This window comes from Brienomyrus brachyistius, chromosome 6, assembly GCF_023856365.1.
Source record: "Brienomyrus brachyistius isolate T26 chromosome 6, BBRACH_0.4, whole genome shotgun sequence".
NCBI lineage: Eukaryota > Metazoa > Chordata > Actinopteri > Osteoglossiformes > Mormyridae > Brienomyrus > Brienomyrus brachyistius.
Window position 1 is genome coordinate 23,828,285 of NC_064538.1, and position 17,778 is coordinate 23,846,062.

Genomic DNA, 17,778 nt, shown 5'->3' on the forward strand with positions numbered 1-17,778 from the left:
TCTAGAACAGATTGTTACCCTGACAACTCTGATGTCATCATTCTGAAGGTATAAACTGAGCTGTAGGCACTAATACCACTTCAAAAGAAATCAGACATTGACCGTAGCGCATCTCAATATGAACTGGTGTTTTCTGAACTGTATTAGGCCGCCAGCGGTACCAAACGACGCTGGGGAAGGTACAGAGACAAAGGAGGAAGGAAAAAGGAAGGACAAAGGAGGGAAAAAAAAGAAATGCTGGCTAAGGAAATTTTTCGCCAGTAAAGGAAAAAAGGCAATGGAGGAGGAGAGCCAGGCAGTGGTGGTGGAGGAGGAGGAGAGCCAGGCAGTGGTGGTGGTGGAGGAAGAGAGCCAGGCAGTCGTGGTGAAGAGCCAGGCAGTGGTGGTGGTGGAGAAGGAGAGCCAGGCAGTGGTGGTGGAGGAGAGCCAGGCAGTGCTGGTGGAGGAGGAGGAGAGCCAGGCAGTGCTGGTGGAGGAGGAGGATAGCCAGGCAGTGGTGGTGGAGAGCCAGGCAGTGGTGGTGATGGAGGAAGAGAGCCAGGCAGTCGTGGTGAAGAGCCAGGCAGTGGTGGTGGTGGAGAAGGAGAGCCAGGCAGTGGTGGTGGAGGAGAGCCAGGCAGTGCTGGTGGAGGAGGAGGATAGCCAGGCAGTGGTGGTGGTGGTGGAGGAGGAGGAGAGCCAGGCAGTGCTGGTGGTGGAGGAGGAGAGCCATGTGGTGGTGGTGGAGGAGGAGAGCCAGGCAATGGCAGAGGAGTGCAAGGCAATGGAGGAGGAGTGCAAGGGATTTGTGGAGGAGTTCAAGGGATTGTTGGAGAAATGCAGGGCAATGATGGAGAAGAGAAAGGCAATGATGGAGGAGGAGAGCAAGGCAATGCTGGAGGAGGAGAGCAAGGCAATGATGGAGGAGGAGTACAAGGCGATGGAGGAGGAGTACAAGGCAATGGAGGAGAAGTGCAAGGGATTGGAGGAGGAGTACAGGGCAATGGTGGAGGAGAGCAAGGCAATGGAGGAGGAGGAGAGCAAGGCTTTGACTTTCACAATGGAGGAGGAGGAGAGCAAAGCAATGATGGAGGAGGAGTACAAGGCGATGGAGGAGAAGTGCAAGGGATTGGAGGAGGAGTACAGGGCAATGGTGGAGGAGAGGAAGGCAATGGAGGAGGAGAGCAAGGCTTTGACTTTCACAATGGAGGAGGAGGAGAGCAAGGCAATGGCGGAGCAGTGCAAGGCAATGGCGGAGGAGTGCAAAGCAATGGCAGAGAAGTGCACGGCAATGGAGGAGGAGTGCAAGGGATTGGAGGATGAGTACGAGGCAATGGAGGAGGAGTACAAGGCAAGGGAGAAAATGATGCAAGAAGTGTAGTGGATAAGACTGAACATAAAACATATTGACTATCAGTACTACTTAAACATGTAAATCCTTGTAAATAAAGCATTAAAAATAAGACACCGGTGTTTTCCATTGAATGTGAGTAGATGTTAAATGTCAGGAATATTCCAAATGTCTATTACGTGTTGCCGATAGGGAGCCATATGGTTTGGGTGATAAGGGTTGCCTTTAAACTTTAATAGAATGAAAATACATTACATGTATTTATGTTGTATTTTTAAGTACGTTTTTAAGGAATAAAACATAACGGGATGAATGTAAGATACACGTCCAGCGGGGACCCGTCCGGCCGCAGCCATGTGTTAGGAGTAGGCACAAGCGCCACGGCGTATTTTAAAAGAAAGCACCAAAATGTTTAAGAAAAACTTTAGCGGAATTTATCAGTGTTAGGTTGAAGAAAGCATTTGAACAGCAAACTTTTAGAAGAAATAGGCCAAAAGGCGAAACGAGCGAGTCCCAGAGTTCGGCTATAACCGGCAGGTCTGTGAACGCGGTCGAGATGATAGACCGAAGTGGCCAGCCCGTTTCAAAATGGCGACACCAGCGGAGCGCCTATTTCAAATAAAAACGTCATGGTTATAGGGGTTTAAGTAATTTATTCACATTGGCAGAAAAGTGCTTCATTACTTAAACCCCTATAACCGTAACGTTTATTATTTGAAATAGGCGCTCCGCTGGTGTCGCCATTTTGAAACGGGCTGGCACTTTTCTGCCAATGTGAATAAGTAAAACGCTCTAACCATTTCAACAAGAATCAAAGAATAACGCGGTAATTCTTGTTTAAATGAGCGCACGCGCTCTCCTCTCTGGCTCGCTCTCATGTAGCGCTTGCGCGTAGAGCCACACAGTATTTTCTTTTAAGAGCCGACACTCTTGCGTTAATTTATTTAAACAAGAATTAACTAGGTTATTCCTTGATTCTTTTTTTCTTTTAAAATACCGCTAAAGTTTCTTTAAAACATTTCGGTGCTTTCTTGTGGTGCCCAAAGCACAGAATACCCACACTGCTTTCTGACTACGCTACCTCCTGAGAAGGGCAGGAGCAACCCCTAATGTTCCTTCTGTAACGTGAACAGTTAAGTTCGAACCCTCCCCGCAAAGGGACAATAACAAAGAGGCATGTAAAAATAAAATCCAATCCACTTTATTACAAATATCTAAAATCAGACAAAGAAGGTTGCTGGGGGGCGGCTGACTATCCTCCAGATAGTAAGGTCAGATCGGCACGCGCAGCTCTCAGCTCAGGAGGCACCTGGTGACAAAGAAAACAGCAAAACCCAACACCACACAGCATACAATACGACAAACACTACACACAACAGTACAGTGTCCGCTATGGCGTTAAATCAGTGCCAAAAGTCGAACCACGCGCGTGTGTGCGCTCGCGTGCTGAAAACCCATCCCCTCTACGCGCTCGCTTCTGCACAGCACTCGCTCGCTCGACAGGAAGAATTTTGACACTTTGGAGGAGGGAACAGTGGCTAATGGCTCCGCTTCTTTGATTGTTTTTTTTAATATTGACTACGATTGCCTATTTGCTTTGGTAGAAGATGAAGATAATTGACCAATGGATGTGGGATTCACACTGTCATGATGTCGGAGCAAGTAAGTCTTACACTGAGTTCACATCTTTTAGAGATTCTGTTTTCATATTCCACGTTGAGGATTGGAATCGTGTGTGTCTTAATTAAAGCAGAGCTTGAAATTCAATGCGGTATAGCTGGTATCTCGTGCAATATTATTTATTCACATAATTGAATAAATTCTATTTGCTATCATAATTTGGGAATTTCCCGCTTCCTCTTACCGTATATAAAAGAATGGGCCAATGTACGGTAAATTGCATTGTGAATAACATTTGTTAATACAACATCACAAAGCCAATTTAATAAATTCAAATCCTGGGAAGAGCGCTCCTCAGATATTAGTTCTCGGGTTAGTGTTAGCAGACTATAGGCGAAACCACCTTAAGTGCTATCTGTTAATGTTTATAAAATTAGCATTAAAATGGAGAGGTTTTTAATATCTTTTGTCCTTGTAGCTGCTAAATACACTCATTATTAAAGCCATAAAGTTGTCTGCCTACTACATTGGAATCTCCACTGAGTAAGTGTTTTTGATGGATTTTATTTAACTTTATTTGATTCTGATCCTTAGATGTCATACTTCTTCACTTATATTGTTTGTGAAAAGGTTTACCGCGGTCAAACAGAGCAGCCACTACATCATCATACATGAACAAGCACCTCACAAAACAAAAACATTTCATTTTCATAATTAAAACTTTTGAATGGTAGGCCTAGTGTGTGGATCAGAGACAAGATCTTGACACCTCATTAACTATAATTTGTTCTGTGAACAGCTCACATACCACCTTCTCGAAAGTCTTCTGCATAAAATGGAAATGGGATTCAGCGCGACTCCACTAAATTTGGATTACCTGGAGTTCCTTTGTCATCAGGAGCTGTATCTTCTGCAAGCCCTGTCTAATCACATTGAAGTACCTCCTGCTATCACCCTGGCTTTGCAAGAGCTCTTTGACCTTGTGAGGGCACATCTGGAACGTCCAGCCCCATGTGTCACACAGGAAGTCACTGCCACCAATGGACGACCCAAGATTTTGATTGAAGAACAACGTTTGAAAGAAATGCTCCATACTCAACTTCCTGTGCCTTGCATAGCCACACTGATGGGTGTTTCAAGAAGAACAATCTTAAGAAGAATGAAAGAGTATGAGCTCTGTGTTAGGGACACATATAATTCCATCAGTGATGAGGAACTTGACAATTTGGTTTCTTCGGTTAAGAATGATCTACCAAATGCAGGCTACAGGATGGTCAGAGGGAGGCTGCAGTCAATGGGCTACAGGGTTCGGTGGAGAAGAGTTGCAGCCTCCATGCATAGGGTTGATTCCATGGGCATCATATCAAGGTTGTCAAGTCTTGGCTGTGTTGTACGCAGAATGTACTCTGTACCAGGGCCCTTGTCTCTGGTACACGTGGACACAAACCACAAGTTGATCCGGTTTGTATTAACATCAAATTTATTTGAAGTTTGTTCATCTACAGCCCTGGGTGGATTGGTGTGAGGTGGTGGTGGGGCTTTGGAGAAGATTTCCTGCCGATCAACACTAGCAACTTATATCTATCTGTTATGGAGGTCTCGGGACTCACAGATATTCAGAGACATGTGGATAGTTTACCAGTGTTTTTCAGCAGGAAATAGTTATTACTACAAATTGTCACCCCCGCCCCCCACAGAAACTGGATCTGGCTATAGTGGGAAAATCTTTTTTTTTTTTTTATTTGTGAGAACTTGAAAGCAAAGTAAACAAAACTTGGAAAAAATATATGCTCATTCACCAATTTTCTAATCTGGGGTCTAAAGTGGTCAGGCTTGCAAGTGTATTTGGTTATTTGTCTATCCTAGCCTGTTGCAGTGTATATTTCCTGTATATTTTGCAGGTAAAAAATGTTGTTTGTTATGTCAGTGCTTAATATTATCATGTAGTCTTCATGAACTTTGTTTTAACCCGACTTATTGGCTTTCTTCATCTTGGCCAGGGACTGCATTTGAAAAGTAGCCACTTGACTAAAATTGGCACATTTTCAGAAATGCCAGCAACAATACTGATAATGAACACCCCTCTAACTGACTCTCAGTTGGTTTAGAAAAAAGACTTTTAAGAGAAAAGAAAGCCTTCCTTTGGTTTTGCATTTTTCTCTTTTTTGTTAGCTGTGCACAACATATCAGAAGAATACATTACAATTAAATTAGTTAAGAAATAACAGATTGCGTATATACAATATTAAGGTGATAACAACAACCCTCACTGTCTCTAGGTGCTGGTTCAGACGGCATTCTGCAGCAGGGACACCACCCGTCATGCAGCATCCTGCAAATCTCCCTATCTCAACAGCCCACATAACAGAATAACATTAGTGTATGATTCAGTAGGGCTAGTCCAGGTCTGGAAAGTAGTTGGGCCAGATTTTCAAACCAAGAAATTCAGCTGGGCCAGACATTTTCAGTGGCCCAGTAAGCAGCAGGTAATGGCATTTTAAACAAACGCAAATCAAGGTACATTATTTTAAAAAGCTACAACTGAACAGAATCTGAGAGCAATATTTTTTTTTCACTTCTGAAATAAAAAAAATATTTTGGTCGTATCTGACCTAGACGCATCTCAAAGTGCATAAAAAGAAAAAAAATGCCTATGAGATGGTAAACTGCCAGACATAAAGAAAAAGGGAAAAATCGGCTATATACTGTAGTGATCCATTTCACCCACACAGGCATGATCACCATAAGCGGTTTCCACATTATTGTCGAGGTGACTATTCACTTTACCTCTGCTTTCTCCGACATCTTCCTGATTCTGCTGCCAACAAGGGGCTCATAGGGTGGAGACTGAGGGTGTTAAACAGACGAATCTTACTTTTGTCACTGAATGCAACAAATAAAGTTGTATTTATTTGTCAAAAGTCCAGCACCAGGAAAAGCAACAGAGCGACAATAGAAACTGCAATAATAATGGAAGTGCGCCGCCCTACAGGGAAGGAGGAGTGATGGGAGTCCAGGTGGTGGCTAAGCGTGCGTGGGGAGAGGCGTCGTACTGTGAGGCTTCATGAACTTTCGATGGAGCAGTGCCGTCATACAGCGGGGAGCCTGAGAGGGGCACTGTGGCTGGGTGCGAGAGCCCTGGGTGATGAGTTGTAGAGCTGCGCAGGAACTGAGAGACCAAGCTGTTGGACATTCCACTGGACTAGGAGACTGGGGTGAGCGAGGAGGAGCTCAATGACCACAAACTGGGATGCTGGCTGTGTGTGAGCAATGGGGTGGAGATTAAGGAAAGACGTTAAATCAGCATGCAGTGTTGCCTGGAAAGAACAACAAATATACTACAGTGTCACTGTACTAAAACAATATCAAAATAATGCCTATTTTTTATTCACTTTACTTGTAGAGTGCAAAGTACAAAGGAAAACAAAGAGTAACTATGGCGAAATAAATCAAAGCATGTCCCAGAATGCAGTGATGGGCCTGAATGGATCAGGACAGAAGAAGGTGAAAGACCTGTTAACGAGGTGAGACGATGCAGACACAGGCTAGGATGTGGGTATAGGCGAGAACAAGAGGGAAGACGGGGGCCCGCGACTCAGCATGGTGGGGGAGGGGAGGCACGGGCTCACCTGGAGCTGCTCCCGGAGGTGCCGCTATGACTCATGGGTAACATGCCGGAATGGGACGGCACCTGTAGGCTGGACCAGTTGTCATGGGACGGCAACATGGACAGACAGGTAGACAAGCTGTCTGAATAAGCAGCTGCAAGTATAAAACAATAAATGAAGCAGGTATGTGGTGAGCAGTGTTACAGCGTCCTTAATATGGTCAATACAGAAAAGGCATGCCATCATGTTATGTATATACTGCCTCCAGTTACTTAATGCCTAACTTTAATACATTGATTTGTTCACTGCTGTAGCCTGTGTCAATTTTCCTTTCAGACAGATGTCCTTTCTGTTTTTGTTCTTTGGAGTTTTTTTTTTAACAGCATACGGCTGAATTCTGTTAAACCTCAGATTGAAGAAAATTGTGTTAATTGAAAAGCAAATGTCAAAAACTCAGTCCGCAGGAATGTTTTTCAGTAGATTTCTGTGGACTTTTGGAAACTTCACGAAATTCCATCGCTCGATTACATAAACACTGAGTGAGATTTCATTCCCATTACTGCAACGTATGAAGAGGATTATGACTTATTACTTTAGGTTATCGGACTGAGTGAGTTTTGGAAATTTGCTCTTTAATCGATAACTGAAGCAGTGCTGTGATTGCGGAGGTTATATACGTCGCATATCAACAGAGCTGTACGTTTATGTCTTGTCTTAATTATTTTGATTAAATGTCTGACTCTTCCCAATATATGTGAACATACTTTGCCAAATAAAGCTGATTCTGATTCAGTCAGAGGGTAATCGTCGGTGTGCTGTACTATCGTGGTGACCCACACAAAGAGCTTAGGACCATGATTTCAGTGTGCGCTTGTGTGAGGGGACAAGCAGGGCGGCTGCTCACTGGGTGATGCGCTCCTGTGGGTGTAGGGGCTGGGATAGGGTGCGGAGCGGTTACTCCTCAAGGAGGAGCATGACTGAAGCATGACTGTCCAGGTGTACCTTTTCCCTTTAAAGGTGTGTGCAAACCAGTACTGAGAGTCTGGGTGAACTGGAACAGAGAAGAAAGCATTTGCCAGATCAATAACTGAAAACCATTTAGACTCTGGGGGTATGGATGATAGAATGGTGATTGGGTTAGGGACTATGGACGCTCGTGGATACACTGAGTCATTTACCCCCCTTAGGTCCTGCACAAATCTCCAGGACCCATCTGCTTTCTTTACTGGCAGGATGGGGGAGTTCACTGGAGAATAGCTTATCTCAACCATCGCCATGCATTTTTTCAATTCCCTCTTCTGCTTCTCTGGAGAGGGGGTACTGCGCGCGCTGTGGTCTGTACTGAGACTTAGGCATTACCCGTAGAGGTTCAGCCGTCACAATTTGCCCAAAATCGTTTTTCCCTTTTCCCGTTTTACCTCAACAATTAAAACCTTGTCATACCTTTGTACAGTCCCGTCCTTAGTTACCCATCTACCTTCCTCCACATTCACCCAATCATCTCGCTCCTTACACTCTTTTACCAATAATCCTAGAAATTTCCAGTTTTTACCTTCTACCTTTCCCAAGGAGACATATGGAACGCCTTCATCTCCAGGGCAGAACCAGCGAAGCTGTTGTTCTTGGAGTGTCACAGAAGCAGCAGTGGCTTGATGTCCCACATAAATATAGTCAATTTGAATCCTTTCTGTAGGAAATCCGTTCCCCATGAAGTCTTGCATATCATACACATCATGTCGTGTGTGGTTTTCCACATAAGCAGCTGTGCAGTGGAGTCGTGGTGCTGGTAGACGTCGTCCAGGTTCATCACCTCCTGCCAGAAGCGGTGTCCTCCCACCTCTCGTGGATCTGGGAGGGAGTTGACCATCTCTCTCAGCTCAGCCAAGTCCCAGTTGCGCTGGACATACACCATCGTCGGTGTTCCATCAGGCGCAGGGCCCCTTGGGTCAGGCATCTCCACTAAGGGGTACAACTGCGATGGCTGTGAGGCTGAGTCTCCCCCCTTTGCAGCAGTCTCTGGCTCTGTCTCAGCGGCAGGGCTCCTGCTCCCCCCACTGCGTCATCTTCCTCCTTCTTCTCTGAGGGAGGGGCAGTGGCCTCCACAGACGCCAGTGCTGCTGCAGCTGCTCCTAGCTGAGGATGATAAGCAGGGGGAGGGGGCACATTTGGCAGAGGAGGGTACAGAGGTATCTCTTCCTTTTTCTTCTTAGTATTCTGTAACACCATGCTGAGGGATTGGGCCTGAGCCTCATTCTTGGCCCTTTCAGCGTTTAACTCCGCTGTCTCCCTGGCCAGTTGGTCCCTCAGTCCCTTATTATTTGCCTTTTCCTTCTCTAACTCTTTCAATTTAGCCACATATATCCACTTTTCAAACTTATCAATATCCCCATATTTTCCACAACATCCCTTTTTGCTTTGTATTACACGCTTTGTATGCTGCATTATTGTTGGATCGAACGTGCCGTCCACGGGCCAGCGCCCGCTTGTCATTTTACTCCATTTGGCACATTCTTTGCAAAACTCTCTCCCATCTCAGTCTCGACCACATCACGACACGTACGTTTCTCGCCTGGCTTTCGACAACTGTGTTTTCTCATTTGTTTTTCAAATTTTGTCATACCCTCTGGAGCCCATTTGTTTTCTTTGCTATTTGAACTGCCCATGACTATTCCTATCTGTTCAACAGTTACCCTCAACAAAGCACTTCAGGAAATTAAGCGGTTTACTTCGTTGCGAAAGCAGAAGCAAGTTTCTTCGTTGCGAGAAAGCAAATTGCGATAGAGCAAGCTATTTATTATGAACACAAACGAATACTTTGATTTAGCAGGATTGGTGAATAATATAATTAATATTTTATTATGCGCACCAGACACACATTCCAGCAATATAAATTTTGACTTGTGTCTGTCCTCATAAATGAGACAAATTTAGTTTGGGCACGGCCGCTTGGCCTCCGGCGCTTTTTACACCGGTATCTCTGTCTAATTTTCTGGACACTTATTAGTTTGTTTACCTGATATTCCGCATTAGGCAACACAACACATTCACATTCATCACAACCAGGATATTTACACGCTTCACACAATTTCCTCCGGCAGGACACGTATCACAGCGCGGCAGCTACTATTCATTCACTTCCCTGGCAGGACTCAGTCCGCTACCAGGCTGCCCCTGGCAGAGCCGTGTTAACTGCCCGACGGGACAGTTTCCACACACAACCTTATTTATACCCAGGTGGGGCAAATGCCAACCAACCCGCTTGTTTTCACTCCCTCGTGAAAACCCTTTCACTTCCTTGTGAAAGACCTGTGTCTCTACAGACACCTGTATTTGCTTCCTTGCAAATACCTGTATTCACCTTCCTGTGAATACGAGGATCCTCCTGTGGATATCGCAATCCACTAGCGCTTTTCCCAAAGTTTGTCAAACAGCAGATATAGATACTATACAAACTTAAACATCGACTTGTGATTTAATAAATCAATTTACAATTTTTTTTTCGCTTCAATTTTGGTCCGTTGATCGGATTTGGATGTCCAGGCGTTCGTCCGACGAGCATGGGATGCTGAGCCGGATCGAGTAACCTTTTTCCTCGCTCCTTGGCTGGCAGTGACGTCTCACCGCTCCCTTCTAACAGGACACCTTGTTCCTCGCCGTCCGTGCGCTCTGGCTGCTCCCTTTCTCCGATCCCGGACGAGCCCTCAAATCTGTGGAAGAAATTTCTCAAAGTCCAATGTTTAAGTGTTTGACAGAACTTTATTATTCGATGCGCTCAAAGGGAACAGACACTCAGCAATCATGCGTCTCGTGTTCTGCTCCCCGAGCAACAAATGCATACATTTCTTATGGCCTAAAATGCGACAGTCATCCGACAAATCAAGGACAAGTCGGATATCTGGACGTTCCAGTTACTTCTGCCTTTCAAGGTCCAGGCAGCAAAAGGAAAGTTTGGCCATCTGGAGATACCAGTTTCTTCTACTTTTTCAAGGTCCACCTATCAGCTTAGAACAAGTCTATCTATTTGGGACTTTTCCTTTTGCTATATTATTCTAGGACTCGTTGTTCTCTTTTTCTACATTTTATATTATCCAATACCATGCATACATTTTATATCATCTTCTGCAACAGCTTACTTCTCAGGTCATGCCTTTGCTTTGACCTGGGCCTCTTGCTTAACAAGCAATATATGGCAAACATGTTAATTCCTCTATAGAAAATAGAAATTTCTTACTTAAGTAGATTTGCATGATTGTTTGATACATTCAATTAATGACAAGTAAATTACATGATTTACACAAAGTGGTTGAAACAAACAACACCATTATAAACTCAATTGTTAATTACTGATTAGGTCATTCATTTTGCATAATCATCTATATTCCATTATTGATTACTGATTAGCATAATCAAGAATTTTCTATCACACTATCCTTATATAAGGGACTTTAGCTTGGATTTCATTTATCAGGACACTGCTGATTTAAGGACTTCAAGACACTGTAAATACAGCGGGCAGATACCTGTCCACAGTGCGTTTCTGCTGATATCTTTCAGGTAAGAGCAGTGCTGATAAATGTCATCAATGAGGTAATCTTTCAAATATGGCAGCTTAAAAAATCTCCTGATATATCATGAACATTGGCTTATCAACAGTCTAAAATGAAATAATTTCTGACATAGGTTTGTTTGATGTTTAATTTTGAGTATTCCATTGGGCTGTGCAAATTAAGTATTTAATTTATAGGCGCTGACAAATATTGATTTAACAAATATGTAACCTTTCTACAAAATGAACACTTGTTTGCTAGTTTGAAAATAACAGAATAAACACTGAATATTTTGTAGTTTCATTTAAAGGCACCAACATTTAAACACGGTGAAATCTTTCTTATCCAGAGTTACAATAAAAGCAAATCTGCTGAGACTGCGACTCTGTTCTCAAAACTGTAAGTTCATCAGAGGTGGAGACTTACAGTCCACAGGGTACAAATCCAGACCAAGATTTTGTTTCAACCAACCAGTAGTATAAGAAGTCACATTCACAGAGCACTCAACTGGTTGGTTAAAACAAACTCTTGGTCTGGATTTGTACTCTCTGGACCTAAAATCTCCACCTCTGAAGTTCATATGCAAAATAAGCCCACTATTTCACTAAATCTTCGGGAAAGTCTGTTCAATATAGCACTGTGTTCAAAACCAAATACACAAAAAGACATTTTGCAAGCAAATCCAAACACAAGTGGACACATAGACCGGTTCACCCTACGCCATTTCCACACTAATGAATTTACAGCACCACTGGGTTAGGAATAAGGCTTGATGTGATAAACCACCTATAACATTATATAACACAGACCTGCTCAAAGAGAAGAGGCGGAAAGCATCAAGGGAAATAACTTTCAGAGTGAAGGAACCAAACTGGGCAGGGAATATTGCCCCTCCCCCTGCTTCCCGGGGGCCATAGATATGGGGGCTGAACTCATATACCTCATGTCAGTGTCATGCCGAGAAAAGTTCTGTTGGGCTAAAGAGGCGGGAATATGGAGGCTCATGGACTCAGTTCTTAATTAGATTGGCCCACTGGAGTCTCCCGAGGTCCCAGGTCACACAGGGTATTTATGTCCCGGCCTCACCTTCTTGCGTGATGCAGCAAGGAACACCTTCCTGCTCACTGATGGATGTTTCCTGCGCTGATCAGGGTCATGAGCGACATCTCAGAGGCCAGCTACACACCAGCCACAAATCAAACCCAGCTACATCAAGGAGAACTGCATCTAAGTGAGATCTTGTCTATAGTTCACAGTGTCTGAAAAACAAAATGGCATGGAACCTCTTTAAGTTAACAGTGAAGGACATTAAAATGCTGTATTCCTTAACCAGCCTGATAAATTTCTGCTCAAAGCACTGACAGCAATGAGAGTTACACTTCCCGCACTGTGCCTTTGCTAAATCGCACTGATGAGATAGATGCATGACCTTGTACTTTTAAGCCATATAGACAATAGTCCAAATTAGGTTTTTCTCAGAAGACTTTCTCAGTAGTTTTTGATTGCACAGGCAAAATTGTCAAACACTGACACTTTTTTACAAAACTGCAGATGCACAATGAAGAATTAACAACTGGGTACAAAAGAAATGCTTTAACTGTCCTGTAAAATATACCTCAACAGCATGCACACTTATGCGCCAACAGGCCAATCAAACCAATATTTGCACAGCTGTGAAAATGAGTGCAATCAGCAGACGTCCTGTAAAATGTTTTCATACATGGGAGATGTTGGCACAGTCTAGAAACACAAATCATATAAAATAAAAACAAACTAAACACAACAAATAAGGAATAAAAAAGCAAAGTATACTCATGGTATGCTTATATTTTACACAAAAATCCTCTGAGGGCAGAACAAAACGTGATTGGTTCAGAGAGATTACCAATCAGATTGTAGAGGGGGTGGGTCCAAGCAACTAGTGGAGTGAGGACCAAGACATCTGATTGGTCCTGCCTTGTCTAGTTGCTTGGACACACCTCCTCCTGCAATCTCCGGTCACTGATTTCCCCAGGAAACTGATCTTACCGACCATGTAATCAGATAGAGGCGGTTGTCTGCCTTCCTTGGGCTGTAGATTGCCTGTATTTCACTCCTTATTCTGGGAATGAACAGAGAAGACGCATATTTCTCCATCTTTAAGAATAATAATGTCCAGTCACATGCTTTAAGCACAGGTTGTCCAAAGAAATCAAGGCCTGCTCTTCTGAACTTCTGTAGAAATCCAATTGAGAAACTATTTGATGAAGACGAAGGGAAATGTGAAAAGTCTGTAAGCAGTTCAATGTGTCCCTAGAAATGCAGGTATCCCCAGGAGTAAGATATCAAACCAGATATGGACTACATTGGCTGACACGTTCAGTGACATGTCAGCATCATAACGCCTACTGAGGACAAGAATATAGATGACACGAAATCACCGTTCACCTCACTGTGTTATGCTTTGTACGGTACGGCGAGGGTCGAGTCTAGCAGATATGTACTAGTGGGCGGTCACTGGAACACTCCGTAGCGTCCGTCGAGTCTACATGCCTCCGAGCAGGGTGCTCAGCAGGAGCTCACAGCAGCAGCTTGATTTTGGGTTTCGATCAGACTCCCTGGGTAGAAAATGCTGTTAGGACACTAACAGCACATATAACCAGCGTGCAAAAGCACTCGGGTGTGGGATGAAATTATTACTTCGGGGAACAAATTTAATAAGGTCACGTTAAAGATAAAATTACACAACAGAAAAATAATTCTGAGGCGAATGTCTATTATATCTCCATATGTGTTTGAAATTGTTAGATGCCTTTCAATAAACCATTTCAATAAACAACCTTGTGGATGATTTAAAAGTAGCAGCATCTATCTTCATTATTTCACCAGCATAAACCTACCAATTTTCACCTTTCATGATGCAGTATTTGGGATATGAAGGTTTTGGGGGTGTGAATGTAGTATTCTGAAAAGGACTCCATTTGAAAACTGGTCCCAGGTTCAAACATGCAGCCATAACATAAAATAAATACATATAAACAATACACAGCTCTGTAAAAAACTGAGAGACCACTCTATATACTTTTTTAAAATCTGCATTGTTAAATTCTGGTTTAATCCTGGTTCTGCTGGCAGACGGCTACACTGTGAGGCAGGTTGCTTCCATGCTCATGAGTTTCTAAGACCGCAGTACACAAGAACAGGGTGAAGAAGCAGGAGACACTGGGAAAAATCAAAAACCAGTCAGGCAGAGAGCAGAAGCAACCCTCTAATGCCAGAGATGACCATCAACTCATCCGTCAGTGTCAAACAAATCGGAGGATGACCTCAAGTGACCTTCAAAAGGAATGGAAAACATTAAGTGTGAAGTGTACTGGTGGGACAGGCTCCTAGAAGCAGCGGTGAAGACCCATAAAGCAAGGAAGAAGCCCTTCATCAATGAGAAACAGGGAAGAGCCAGGCTGGAGTTTGCAAAAAAATGTGAAAATACACAGGCTCATACCCATAACCCATAAACTGAGAAATGAATGAAACTGAAAAATCTGATGCGGTGTGGGAAAGGGGGGCCAGACTCCCCTGGGAAACTGTAAGGGGTTGCTGCAGGAGGGTAGTACTCCCTGTGGGATATCAGTCAAGATTCAGGATAGACAAGATGGGGGGGGGGGGGGGGGGGCTGCTGACCGTATTTCAACAGATACACGTTCTCAATCAGGAGGGGGGAACAATTAGTTTTATTCTGGCTTATCTTACTTGAGGTCAGTTGGGTGCACACTCAGACGAAGTGGGTTGCTAAGTAAGTTTGTATTTATGTATGGTTCTATAACAAATAAACAGGAAAAACTAATTACCACAGTGCTTACAATGGTTATTACCATAATACACTAACATGATGCATAATTGTACCATATCGCCTTAACATTGATAAGTTTGGCTATACCCACAACAATACATTACATTAGCAGCAATTCGTATTATAGGGAATGATTGGACGGGAAATAAACGCAAATATCTTTCCGAGGTATACAACGGAACACTCGTCAGCGATAATTATAACAGTACCCAAGCTAGGTCACGTTAACCTACCCGCGCAATTAAGTACACTAAATTAGTACAGCGTCACTTATGACTTATAATCAATAAACTTAGTACTTACATTCGTCAGTGACGCATACATAAAAACCAGGGACTGTATTTACTGCGAGGAACAACTAAACTAGCTATACATAAACTGCAGCTCGCTGACGTGCTACCTATTCCTTCAGGCTTTCCCGCGCGCTCTCGTCTGCATGCACCCACAGTCCTTTGCACGCACCGGTGTTCCTTAAAGCTACAAGAGCCTTTCTAACATGCGAAGATGGGATTCAGAGGGAACTACCATTTGCAACTGAACAGTGCAGCATTAAAAACATACAGGCAATAAGATTAATCAAAAATGGATTTTTCTCCTACTTACTGAAATACTCAGTTCTGTAAAAGTTCACTTCCACTCATGAAAACACATGAAAAACACTGCATTCCATCCATCCATCCATCCATTTTCTGAATCCATTTGTCCAATACAGGGGTGTGTGTTTCCAGAATCTATCCAGAAAGCTCTGCCTACAATGCAGGGACATTACAGACGCTGCTAAACCTTACCAAATGTTTTATCGCACCTCCATTAAATGTACCCAAACACTGATACCCAACCCCATACCCCTCCTTGCTGTGACCCATCACCTGGCGGCTGGTTCTTTGGTTAAAAACTGGCCTCCACTACCATTGCTAATTAGAATCATCTCACTTATATAAAAGTTTTGAAGAGCCAACAGGATTCGAAGCCTCTTACACCTCAGGATGAATCGGAAGTCATCGGTCACGCGATATTGCATAAACTTAGCAAGCCCCGATTCCCAGCTTGAAGTCGCTGGGCCACACTTTGAGGAGGCGATCTCCAGAATCTGGGTATTAACTGTCTCATCACTAAGTTCAGCACCTTTCACAATATCCTGAGTAAAGTAAAGCTCACTACGCTCTGTGAGCACAGGAACGGCCTGGCAATGTTTGGTAGGTTTCTGCATTGTTTGTAAGTACAGAATATTAGCTACACGTAAACTAATTAAGGTAAATATGGAAATTCATACAATATATGCTGCAGAATATGAGCTGAATAAAGCATATTAAAAATGCAAAGAATTAAAAAAAATTTAACCACTGACCAAATATGGCACCTACAGTTGTTTTTCAAATAGAATTCTAGAACAGATTGTTACCCTGACAACTCTGATGTCATCATTCTGAAGGTATAAACTGAGCTGTAGGCACTAATACCACTTCAAAAGAAATCAGACATTGACCGTAGCGCATCTCAATATGAACTGGTGTTTTCTGAACTGTATTAGGCCGCCAGCGGTACCAAACGACGCTGGGGAAGGTACAGAGACAAAGGAGGAAGGAAAAAGGAAGGACAAAGGAGGGAAAAAAAAGAAATGCTGGCTAAGGAAATTTTTCGCCAGTAAAGGAAAAAAGGCAATGGAGGAGGAGAGCCAGGCAGTGGTGGTGGAGGAGGAGGAGAGCCAGGCAGTGGTGGTGGTGGAGGAAGAGAGCCAGGCAGTCGTGGTGAAGAGCCAGGCAGTGGTGGTGGTGGAGAAGGAGAGCCAGGCAGTGGTGGTGGAGGAGAGCCAGGCAGTGCTGGTGGAGGAGGAGGAGAGCCAGGCAGTGCTGGTGGAGGAGGAGGATAGCCAGGCAGTGGTGGTGGAGAGCCAGGCAGTGGTGGTGATGGAGGAAGAGAGCCAGGCAGTCGTGGTGAAGAGCCAGGCAGTGGTGGTGGTGGAGAAGGAGAGCCAGGCAGTGGTGGTGGAGGAGAGCCAGGCAGTGCTGGTGGAGGAGGAGGATAGCCAGGCAGTGGTGGTGGTGGTGGAGGAGGAGGAGAGCCAGGCAGTGCTGGTGGTGGAGGAGGAGAGCCATGTGGTGGTGGTGGAGGAGGAGAGCCAGGCAATGGCAGAGGAGTGCAAGGCAATGGAGGAGGAGTGCAAGGGATTTGTGGAGGAGTTCAAGGGATTGTTGGAGAAATGCAGGGCAATGATGGAGAAGAGAAAGGCAATGATGGAGGAGGAGAGCAAGGCAATGCTGGAGGAGGAGAGCAAGGCAATGATGGAGGAGGAGTACAAGGCGATGGAGGAGGAGTACAAGGCAATGGAGGAGAAGTGCAAGGGATTGGAGGAGGAGTACAGGGCAATGGTGGAGGAGAGCAAGGCAATGGAGGAGGAGGAGAGCAAGGCTTTGACTTTCACAATGGAGGAGGAGAGCAAAGCAATGATGGAGGAGGAGTACAAGGCGATGGTGGAGGAGTACAAGGCAATGGAGGAGAAGTGCAAGGGATTGGAGGAGGAGTACAGGGCAATGGTGGAGGAGAGGAAGGCAATGGAGGAGGAGAGCAAGGCTTTGACTTTCACAATGGAGGAGGAGGAGAGCAAGGCAATGGCGGAGCAGTGCAAGGCAATGGCGGAGGAGTGCAAAGCAATGGCAGAGAAGTGCACGGCAATGGAGGAGGAGTGCAAGGGATTGGAGGATGAGTACGAGGCAATGGAGGAGGAATACAAGGCAAGGGAGAAAATGATGCAAGAAGTGTAGTGGATAAGACTGAACATAAAACATATTGACTATCAGTACTACTTAAACATGTAAATCCTTGTAAATAAAGCATTAAAAATAA

General features: G+C 44.2%; 3 protein-coding genes across 28 annotated transcripts; 2 read left to right on the top strand and 1 right to left on the bottom strand.

Annotated features, from left to right (window-relative positions):
• Nucleotides 1–50: 50 nt before the first annotated feature.
• LOC125745320 (trichohyalin-like) lies at nt 51–17,778 on the top strand. Of its 21 annotated transcripts, none has more exons than XM_049018039.1 (3): nt 51–541; nt 16,695–16,919; nt 16,950–17,778. In XM_049018039.1, the coding sequence occupies exons 1-3, from the start codon at nt 119–121 to the stop codon at nt 17,694–17,696; spliced, it is 1,395 nt and encodes a 464-aa protein (XP_048873996.1). In that variant the 5' UTR covers nt 51–118; the 3' UTR covers nt 17,697–17,778. The 21 variants fall into 21 exon arrangements, with proteins under 21 accessions (XP_048873996.1, XP_048874000.1, XP_048874010.1 ...); XM_049018043.1 differs by having other exon boundaries at nt 16,986–17,778; XM_049018053.1 differs by having other exon boundaries at nt 16,695–16,817; nt 17,046–17,778.
• Nucleotides 2,859–5,693, top strand: LOC125745333 (uncharacterized). The gene is made up of 3 exons (XM_049018086.1): nt 2,859–2,992; nt 3,750–4,411; nt 5,230–5,693. The coding sequence occupies exons 1-3, from the start codon at nt 2,978–2,980 to the stop codon at nt 5,321–5,323; spliced, it is 771 nt and encodes a 256-aa protein (XP_048874043.1). The 5' UTR covers nt 2,859–2,977; the 3' UTR covers nt 5,324–5,693.
• On the bottom strand, nt 3,994–16,122 carry LOC125745340 (T-box transcription factor T-like). Of its 6 annotated transcripts, XR_007398631.1 has the most exons (9): nt 15,238–16,122; nt 13,533–13,702; nt 13,138–13,206; nt 12,192–12,364; nt 8,111–10,265; nt 7,463–7,609; nt 6,580–6,712; nt 5,738–6,207; nt 3,994–4,099 (listed from the first exon to the last, which is right to left on the bottom strand). XR_007398631.1 is itself a non-coding variant. In XM_049018096.1 (4 exons), exons 1-4 carry the CDS (start codon nt 8,277–8,279, stop codon nt 6,153–6,155), a joined length of 504 nt encoding a protein of 167 aa, XP_048874053.1. In that variant the 5' UTR covers nt 8,280–8,435; the 3' UTR covers nt 5,839–6,152. The 6 variants fall into 6 exon arrangements, 1 of the variants encoding a protein (XP_048874053.1); XR_007398629.1 differs by lacking the exon at nt 3,994–4,099 and having other exon boundaries at nt 5,839–6,207; nt 13,134–13,206; XR_007398628.1 differs by lacking the exons at nt 3,994–4,099; nt 13,533–13,702 and having other exon boundaries at nt 5,839–6,207.